Here is a 10,121-nt window from a genome sequence, read left to right as displayed (position 1 = left end):
TACTTAAAGTTCAAATTTTTTGAATCACATGAATTTTAAATTATTTTTAAATGTTTTTATGAAACTCAAATTGAATATAGCAATTTAGGAAAAATTATTATTTGAAAAACAAATTGATAAAATAGATAGGTGGTATAAAATCTGGGGTAAGAATATAAGGGGCTTTACCCGGTAAAATTTTCCGATATGGTAGTGGCCTAGTGGGGTTCGCAGTGGTAGTTGGGTCTGGGATGAAAAAGCCCAATAATATTGAAACCGCATGATTTTTCAAATCAAAACCCTATCAAAAAACCCAAACTGGGCGCCACAACTCCATAGCAGAGAAACCATGGGAGGTGCAGGAAGGTCACGAACTCAAAGAAAACACTTTCGTCAAAACAGACAAAATGTTTGGAAGCGTTCCAAATCCGATCCAGACCCTTCTTCCTTATCCTCCGATAAACCACAAACTACTCATTGGACTCCTTTCGAAACTCAAAATCCTTCATTCGATTCATATTACAAGGAACAACGAATAGTGGATCCACAAGAGTGGGAACAATTCGTCGCAATTCTCAGAACACCGTTGCCTGCTTCATTTAGAATCAATTCTAGGTTCACTGTAGTGCAATTATTCACATTCATTGCTACTTTCTTTTTAATTGCGTGAAATTGTGTGTATATTTACATGAATTTTGTGTTTCTTTTTTGTTTTGTGACTGCAGTAGTCAATTTGCTGACGATATTCGTTCTCAATTGGAAAATGACTTTGTGCATTCTCTTCGTGCTGAGGTATTTGTACTGTGAAAATTGAAGTTGTACAAAAAAATGATGTGATTTTTTTTGAGTGTGTGTGAATGACTAGAGTTTATGTTTAAATTATGTGAATTCGTTATTTTTAGGTTGTTGAAGGGGGTGAGACAGAGGCTATTCGGCCTTTGGCTTGGTATCCTGGGAACTTTGCTTGGCATTCGAATTTTTCACGTATGGAGCTGAGGAAAAATCAAACATTAGAGAGGTAAATATGTTATATTGATCTATGAGTTGTATTTATAGAATCAGAGGACTTTTTGGCTCCAGGGAGGCTATTTGAAATATTGATTTTGTTTCAATTGCGACTCAATGCATATATTTTATATGGATGTTTTAAGTTGTATCTGTGTGCTTTTTCTTTGATGTATATATTATATATGGATTAATTAAAAATTTGTCAGTTTGCCACAGAATATTAATCCCTTAATATTGAAAACTTGCTCCTTAATATAGGCCCTCCCTTGAATGGTTTTTGGAATAAGATTATACTAGCTACTCAAGAGATTTTTGTTTGTCTTATGAAAATGTGGTTCTGCTCATACTATTAGTAATAATATATGGGCCTAGTTTTTTTTGTTCATTTTAATTGACCAAGATAATCTTAGTTTTGCTATTCATTGGTTTGAAATGGGAACAAAGTTGCCAAGTTGGGTGAAAAGATACTTAGCAGAATATCATATTAAATGGGGAGAAACACTAGATGCTAAAGTATCTGGTGATCCCAGTCATGATACAGAAATTGTTATGCAAAAATGCTCTTTCATGACATGGTACATATTTTATTTATTTTTTTCCAAAAATAGGATGATAGGAAATTCGATCTCTCTTCCTAACATCAATTTATTGAAGACTATTTATTCATTGACTTGTATGATGATGCAAAACTAGAAACACCATTTTGCATAAACATGTGCATTCTTTAATTTTCTATTGAGATCTTTTTATACAGATATATTGTGATTGAACTGTCCTTGTTTCTACATGGTATACTGAGTTTTGCTTGTTTTCCCTGTTTGGAAAGGATTTAGGGACCAAGCTTTTCATATTTCCAAAATTTAAGAATATTCAACTAATTTAGTTCCCAGTCGTTGTTGATCTTTACAAATGACCTTTTGAGTTGGAGGAGTCATTGAGCACAATAGTTTATGGTTTTATGATTTATCTTTATATATATTTCACACATACAGAGAGCGAGAGAGACACACACATCATAATGCATGAACGTGATACTGTCAAACGATAAACTGAAATGAATATTGTCCAACAATGAATAACATGTTTTACTTTATTCTTATGACTGATATGTCAATTTCTGCATCCTTTTTCCGTTAAACTCTCAGGTTCCACGAATTCTTAAAGCTAGAAAATGAAATTGGAAATATCACAAGACAGGAAGCTGTCAGTATGGTGGGTCACTTTATCTGCTCTTTCAATCTTGATGATCATACTAAATTATTTTCTTTTTATTTTAGAATTCTGAACAGTTCAGTGCCTGTAGGTAACTACTACTTTTGTTTGTCACTCTAATGGTTATTTGTGTCACAGGTTCCTCCGCTATTCTTGGATGTGCATCCAGACCATTTTGTTCTTGATAGTAAGCAACTTTTGGTGCAAAAAGTACCTTCTGTTTTTTTACCAGCCCTGATTCAATTTGCTTAATTTGAAATTCAAGCTTTGGTTTTTCTAACCTTTCCCTTTTCTTTGTTTGTTTTAGTGTGTGCTGCACCAGGTTCAAAAACATTCCAATTGCTTGAGATTATACACCAATCAACTAAAGCAGGATCACTACCTGATGGAATGGTTTGTCATTTTATTTCTGTACCATTTTTCTTTGCTTTGATCATCCATTGCAACCTTTGAGCAAGATGGAAAGCTGCATTTGCAATCTTTGCTAACTAGTATCTTTTTGTAATTAGGTTATAGCAAATGATCTTGATGTACAAAGATGTAATCTTCTCATCCACCAAACAAAAAGAATGTGCACGGCCAACCTAATTGTTACTAATCACGAAGCACAACATTTCCCAGGATGTCGTTTAAACAAGAACAAGAATTACGAAAAAATGGAGTCAGATCACAATATTCACCAACTGGTATTTGACCGTGTTCTGTGTGATGTCCCGTGTAGTGGAGATGGTACACTTCGTAAGGCACCTGATATGTGGAGGAAATGGTAGTTTTAATTTCTTCTCCCGCCCCACTTTCTCTTCAACCCGAAATATTTTTTAAGACTTATTTTACTTTATGCAGGAATTCAGGGATGGGACAAGGGCTTCACAGCCTACAAGTTTTAATTGCTATGCGAGGTACTTTGGGAATTTTTTTACATCTATTTTAGGGTGTGCCATTGTTAGGCTTGTGCTTGTTTCCTTAACTGGTGTTGTCATTGTGCTCAATTGTTTTTTAATTCGAAAATTGGTAATAGCCAATAGGGGTTGGCCACCAAGATGACTTTTTGCTCAAGACATTTTGATGACTTGGCGCCAATTGCTCGTAGACGATATAAAGTCTTACCGTAAGTCCTTCTTGAGGCTGGGCGGGGAATACAGAGTTGTCATTTCCATTGAATTAGGATAGTCTCCCCTCACCCTAAAAACTCTGAGTCTCTGATCATTTCAATGAAAAAGATTGATAATAAGATGACATAAGTCTACTTGATACTGGTTAGAATATTGTACTTTTGTGAATAATCAGAATGCATGATCGTAAGTTGAACTCGACTAGAATTATCTTAGTTATTTAGCATGGGGAAATGGACATTTAGGTCTAGTCACAAAAAGTTCATGGTGACTTAAGCCGAGTTATCCTTTGTTTTGAAATTTGTTACTGCCATTTAATGAAACCTTTTGTTTTTCCAGATTAATATTGCTCTATAAGTTGTTCTATACATCTCTCCTAAATATTTGATAAAGAACACCGTTGTAATATGTTGAGCCTCAAGGAGTAGAGTAGTAGCTTCTCTGTGTCATGTTTGTTTTGTATCTTCTGAAGATGAAAAACATTCTGAAGAGTAGTAACTGGTGGTCAAAAATCTACTTTTTGTTGTCTTAAATGAATAGAAATGAATTTTTGAGACATATAGTTTTCTGGTTTAGGTTTTTTAGACTTATATTGCAACAATATCAACTGCTGTATTGATTTTCTCAGGTTTATCTTTACTCAAAGTTGGTGGAAGAATGGTTTATTCAACATGCTCAATGAATCCTATTGAGAATGAAGCTGTGGTTGCAGAGGTAATTTACTTTGAGTGCTGTGTAGTCTATACTTTTATGTAGCCTTGCTAGTTGCTGGCTTGACATAGAAAAGTGCTTTAGCATAGTAAGTTGAACTAATGAGTAATTACCTTTGAAGCACAGTACAGCACTTTGTTCCATTTCTGCCTCTGTGGCGCCACGGTGAATTTTTTGCCAGCTGCCATAGGCCACAACACCCATATTAGCCACCATTTTTCTGCCAGAGGCTGCAACACCTGTTTAGATGGCTGATTTTTTGCTTGCCACCATAATCCGCCAATGTCATTGATAACACTTGGAAAATTTTGAAAACAACTAAGCAAGTGTAAGCTTGCAAATTTCGGCCACAAAAAGCCGCACCACGTTTTTCTTGCATAATTTATTTTATTGTGGCCGTGTCTCAGCTTAGCCCCAAAATTATTTCATTCCTCTTTCAATGGCATAACATATGCCTAGCTCATGGTACTAAGGGGCAGTGGTTGTTTGAATTGCTGCTATTTTGGGTTTATTCTCCTATTACCCTTGACTAACCTTCTATCCTCACTCCCAACATTTTATTAATAGTTTGAGTCTATTAGTTTATTTTACCACTATTGCCTTGACTAGAATCTAGCGCTTGATATGATATTGCGTCAGCTAGTGGCACCACCAATTCTTCTGCCTTGACAATGATGCATCTGAAACAGCTATTTTTTGTCATCTCTTTGAGCTACAAACATTGTTGCCAAGCAAAAAATTGCTTAGTGGGAGTGCAGGTTGGGGTGGCAAATACTTTGATGACACTTATCTTATTTTAGAGATAGATTTCTTCTAGTGTGGAAAAAATGATATTGGATAGGTTTATCTAATCTAATAAAACTCCATTTGGGCTGGCTGGCTGTACCAATTTCCCTATGAAGCCCAAATGCGTAGGTTGTCCGTCTCAGATAATTGAGCGGAGCAGCCAACTCTTAATCAGGATAGGTGTAACTGGAAGGCCACTACTATAATTATTTAATGTATGTATGTGTGTTGTGTGTCTATATATATATATATATATATATTTATATGTTATTCTAATAGGAAAGGAGACATAGGTAGATCTTGGACCTAGCACATTAAAACCTAATAAGGAGCCGTGCTTAATTCCATTTTCTTTATCCTCTATTTTTTTTTTACTGTTTTGCAGGTTTTGCGGAGGTGTGGAGGGTCTGTCGAACTTGTTGATGTATCTAGTGAGCTTCCACAACTTATTCGACGGCCAGGTCTCAAGAGATGGAAGGTTTGTATTTTATGTGGCCAATTGATCGTTTTTTTCTTTCAGCATTCCAGTTTTGATTATAATACATTTAATAATTAAAAAAAACAATTATGTTGCTTTGTTTTGTAGCAGTTTGCATTTGAATTTTTTCTAAGCTGTTGATTTTGGAGGTGCAGGTATATGACAAGGGCAGTTGGTTCGTTTCTTCCAAAGATGTTCCCAAGTTTCGTAGAAGTGTAATTCTTTCCAGCATGTTTCCTTCTGGAATACGCTATCAGGATCTGGGTGACAGTAATTGTAATGCTGACACGGGAGATGACATTACTAGTGTGGTTAATGGAAAAGCTGAAGATGGAATTGAAGCACTAGAGAATCCTGTGATGTCTGAGTCTGCCGAAGCTTCTAATTTTCCTCTTGAGCACTGCATGAGGATAATGCCTCATGATCAGAACACTGGGGCCTTTTTCATTGCTGTGCTGCAAAAAGTTTCTCCTTTACCAGGTAGTCTTTCATATATAATAACATTTGTTTCTCTCTCTTTACCTCAGTTTCTGTTAGTAATTAGCTGGGAAATCTGGGTTAACAGAATGGAAATGATTCCAAGATCTCATTTCTACCATTTTATATTCATTTTACCTGAACTTTTGCTCACAATAGGTTTGTAATTGTTTTCATTCTTGCAGCTCTTCTCGAAAAACCCAGCACAATAATTGATGAGCCAAATGTAGAACCACCAAACCATAGTCTTGAGGATGCACAAACACCGCAGATCAATTCATCTGAAACTACACTTGAAGAAGTCTTAGCAGTTCCAGAGGAAAATGTGAATGACAATATATACAATACAGAAGATTTGGAAGTTATTACATGTGAAGAACAGAATTCTGAGGAAGCTAAAGAACCCCATAATGCAGAAAACACGGAAAAGAAGGTTCCGGGCAAAAGAAAGCTACAAAGTCAAGGCAAATGGAGAGGTGTTGACCCGGTTCTCTTTTTCAAAGATGAAGCAGTTATTAATAGTATAAAGGATTTTTATGGAATAGACGAGCGTTTTCCATTCAATGGTCGCCTTGTTACAAGAAACAGTGATATGAGTCATGTGAAAAGAATTTACTATGTCTCCAAGTCAGTTAAGGATATTCTTGGGTTGAACTTCTCAGTTGGGCAGCAACTCAAAATAACTTCTGTTGGACTGAAGATGTTTGTAAGTATATTTCATTCTCAATTTAGAGATATTGTTGTTTTTTGTTAGAATTTTTATTTGAGTGCCATGAATATACATTGTCAATGTAGAACTGTTTTACACTGACAGCCAATGGAAATTGTTTATTTTGCCATGTTATAAACCATTCAAGTGAGGTAAAGTTAAGATGATTTGGCAGAATACATGATTGTGATTGGATGACAGTGTAAAACTTTATTACACTGTCGGTGCATCTCCCTTTTCTCCTTTTATTTTACAAGGTTGATTTATTTATCACCCATATATCAGATTTAAATAAATAATAATTTGTGTAGACAATAATGATCTCACCATTAGAAGGCCTAAAAACATAGGCACAAAAGGTCGATCTAGGCTTGGGAGACAGATTCCGTCAAGTTTTGAATATCAAAAGTGAAACGTATAAACTTTTTACTGTTTCATGTTGAAGAAGTCGAGGCTAGTTATATCTTGTTGCTTCTCATAGAATTAGATTCTAGAACATCATCAATCATTTAATGAATTTCAGTATTTTGTCATTTCTATTTCCTGTTTTGTTGTCTCAAATGTTAAGCTGCATGTTGAGTTTTTATTGGATATGAATTATTGTTGACCATTCTCATCTCATTTTGACATAATAATTTGTAAGGATTATGTAATATAACGACTAATAAATTTATTTAGAACTGCTTTACAAACCCGATTCTTGTATGCATCACTCTAGAATAAAACAAGTAGCATGCATGCCACAGTCTACACTATTAAATTAGTTGCACAGAAGAATTTGTTAAATAAATATATTAGTTACTAATGATTTTAAATTAGTTGCACAGAAGAATTTGTTAAATAAATATATTAGCATGCATGCATATGCTTTTTTGGTCAGCCCTTGATTGAGTGAGATATAAGTTTTCTTTTGTTTTTATTAGTACTTGTGAATTACTGAGTGAAATGTGCTTGCCCTCTTCTTACAGGAAAGACAAACAGCACGAGAAGGTAGCTCTGCACCATGTGCTTTCCGGATATCATCCGAAGGATTGCCCATTATTCTCCCATTCATAACAAAGCAAATCGTACATGCATCTCCCGTGGACTTCAAGCATCTTCTGCAGGACAAAGATGTAAAATTTACAGATTTTGCCGATGCCCAGTTTGGTGAAAAGGCAGCAAACCTATTGCCAGGTTGTTGCGTGGTAATTATGGCTAAAGGTATGTGCTGTTGAAAAGGTTAATTAATACCCATTGACATCAACATATCTGTTTAGAGGCGTTTTCCTTTTCTGCAGCTAGCACAGTTGCTACTGAATCCTTCGAAGTGGATGAGTCAACAATTGCCATCGGATGCTGGAGGGGTAGGGCAAGGTTGTCAGTGATGGTTACTGCGATGGACTGCCAAGAAATGCTTGAAAGGCTTTTAATACGTCTAGACACAGAAAAGGGCTCTTCTGGGCATGTGGGCAAATTGTCGGATGATGTGGGAGGTGAAGTACAGCCTGTTCAGGAGTTGAACGATAAAAATGATGATGATGTGAAAGCTGCTGTGAGTTAGAGAGGAACTACTTAACTGATATTTAATACTCTGTTGTAACAGATATTTATGCTCTTTAATTTACAGAAAAGGTGATTTTTTTTCTTCACCCGTGAGAGTTCAATGATAAAATTATTTGTGAACCTGTCATTAGTTTCTAAGACAGAACTTGGTTCATATTTGTATTAGTACTCATTTGAAATTTCACACTTTGTTTTATATGAGAAACTCCCTTTCTATACAGTTGAGAGGTTAAAGATGAGAAACTCCATTGTCATAAAACTGGTAGATTTTGGCCAGGGCATAAAAGATAATATATATTGATTTGTTGATTAGTGTATTGTTGAGCCATATTTGTTTAGTTCTATCAAGTTTCACACTTGATAATGTAGTTTTCAGATTTATAAAGAAACTTGTTCCCCAGGGCCATTATTGGGGACTAGCTATATGGCCACGTTAGGCTTCGGGCACATGGGTCACGACATTTTCAATCAAAATTCTGAATCACATCATTTCACTCGATAAGTTCATGAATATTATACAAGCAATCTATATTAACCTCCATTTGTTGTACTTCACTCGTCAATCCAAACAAATTTAAATGTACAAAAGGAAGTTTGCCAAACCTTTAAAATTTGGTAATAGAAACATTAAACAATGAAATAACTATAAATTGAAACAAAATAAAAAAAATAATCATGATGCCTGGCAACACATGTTGCTCTTAGCAGGGATTTCCTGTGCAGGGCCTGGAATAATAAGTTTCTGGCTAGCCAAAGATGCCGAGTTTCCATTTCCATGATTTTCATCAGCAGCTAGGGTCTTCTTGTTGACAATGTTGTATATTTCTGTCAAAACTGTCATGAAGGCTTCTTCAACATTAGTTGCTTCCAATGCCGACGTCTCTAAGAAAAATAAACCTTCTTTCTCAGCAAACTCTTTTGCATCCTCTGTGGGTACATCACGCTGGTTCTCGAGATCACTCTTGTTCCCTGCAAGAATGATGACTATATTCTTGTCAGCATGGTTACGAAGTTCTTCTAGCCAACGGGGTATATGATCAAAGGTCTGACGTTTTGTGATGTCATAAACTAACATTGCCCCTACAGCACCCCTGTAGTATGCACTTGTAACTGCTCTGTATCTGCACCATAAAAGCATTGAAATATCAGAGAAAATTGCAATTCAAGTTTTAATATATGTAGGTCAACCGGGAAAATATAGTTCTGTTTATCTGTTATAAGCACAGTTAATTACAAATAACTGCAAAAAACAAAACATGTTGATACTAATTATGTTACCTGATACAATTTAACCAGTAAAAAAATTTGTACAAAAAAAAAAGATGCAAAATGACTTAATATTAGACTAACTGATGCCTCGTTCAGAAGGCTACTTGATCTAAAATGTGACATACTGAACTAATAGAGTGCCAAAAGTCTAATTTTTTGCAGCACCCTTCAAGTGTGAACCATTTGCCTAGAAACTGTCCATGGATTCTTCTGTCTGTGTGTGTTGAATCTGAAAACTGAGGGTTCTGTTGTACTTCATATTGGAAATAGAATGAAATTTTATGTCCTAAACATATATTTTCATTTCTTTATAATGTTGTAAACTGTGACATCAGATATTAAACTAAACGATCCACAAAAATATAAAAAAATTAAACGTGCACCTTTCGTTCCAAAATATGTTTTGGTTTTCTATTCTTATAATAATTTATTAATTAGTGTCATGCAGCTTGAAAATGTAGAGTAAAAGTCGAGCAGAAAAGCAAAAGGCAAGGGTTTATCAGCTTAATTGAAAGTCAGACAAAAGCTTCATATGAATAATTTATCAAATGGCACTAATATCAGTTCCTGTAAAGTTGGTCTATCTGCACAATAATTTATGATAACATAGACAATAGCTGCTGTGCAATTAATGGCACTATGTTTCTTAATCTTAATACTACCTTTGAGTTTTGCAATGCTGATGTATCATCTATTAAAAGTATACATAAACAAATGAATAAGGTACCAAGACAACGGATGTGTTGTGGCCTCAACTTCATTCCATTGCAGCTTTAGTTTAAAAAAATAAAAAATCCACGCTTGAAAACTTAAAAAAAGAAAAGAACAGCAGGAA

General features: G+C 35.1%; 2 protein-coding genes across 2 annotated transcripts in view; one reads left to right on the top strand and one right to left on the bottom strand.

Moving 5' to 3' along the window:
- The first annotated feature begins 203 nt into the window (after positions 1-203).
- On the top strand, positions 204-8,329 carry LOC101488656 (uncharacterized). The gene is made up of 14 exons (XM_004504045.4): positions 204-594; positions 705-771; positions 882-997; positions 2,133-2,199; positions 2,338-2,386; positions 2,507-2,592; positions 2,709-2,965; positions 3,043-3,098; positions 3,940-4,025; positions 5,194-5,286; positions 5,442-5,766; positions 5,949-6,469; positions 7,441-7,675; positions 7,753-8,329. The coding sequence occupies exons 1-14, from the start codon at positions 260-262 to the stop codon at positions 8,013-8,015; spliced, it is 2,556 nt and encodes an 851-aa protein (XP_004504102.1). The 5' UTR covers positions 204-259; the 3' UTR covers positions 8,016-8,329.
- A 215-nt stretch (positions 8,330-8,544) lies between these two features.
- The window catches only part of LOC101515580 (ras-related protein Rab11A), a 3,043-nt gene continuing 1,466 nt past the window's right edge, over positions 8,545-10,121 (bottom strand). Inside the window, exon 2 of the mRNA XM_004504043.4 lies at positions 8,545-9,138. Within this exon, the coding sequence (XP_004504100.1) occupies positions 8,691-9,138 (448 nt within the window). The 3' untranslated portion in view covers positions 8,545-8,690. The remainder of the gene's footprint in view (positions 9,139-10,121) is intronic.

This window comes from Cicer arietinum, chromosome 6 (assembly GCF_000331145.2).
Source record: "Cicer arietinum cultivar CDC Frontier isolate Library 1 chromosome 6, Cicar.CDCFrontier_v2.0, whole genome shotgun sequence".
Lineage (NCBI taxonomy): Eukaryota > Viridiplantae > Streptophyta > Magnoliopsida > Fabales > Fabaceae > Cicer > Cicer arietinum.
The sequence above is the reverse complement of the archived record's forward strand: the minus strand, read 5'-3'. Positions and strand labels throughout refer to the sequence as shown.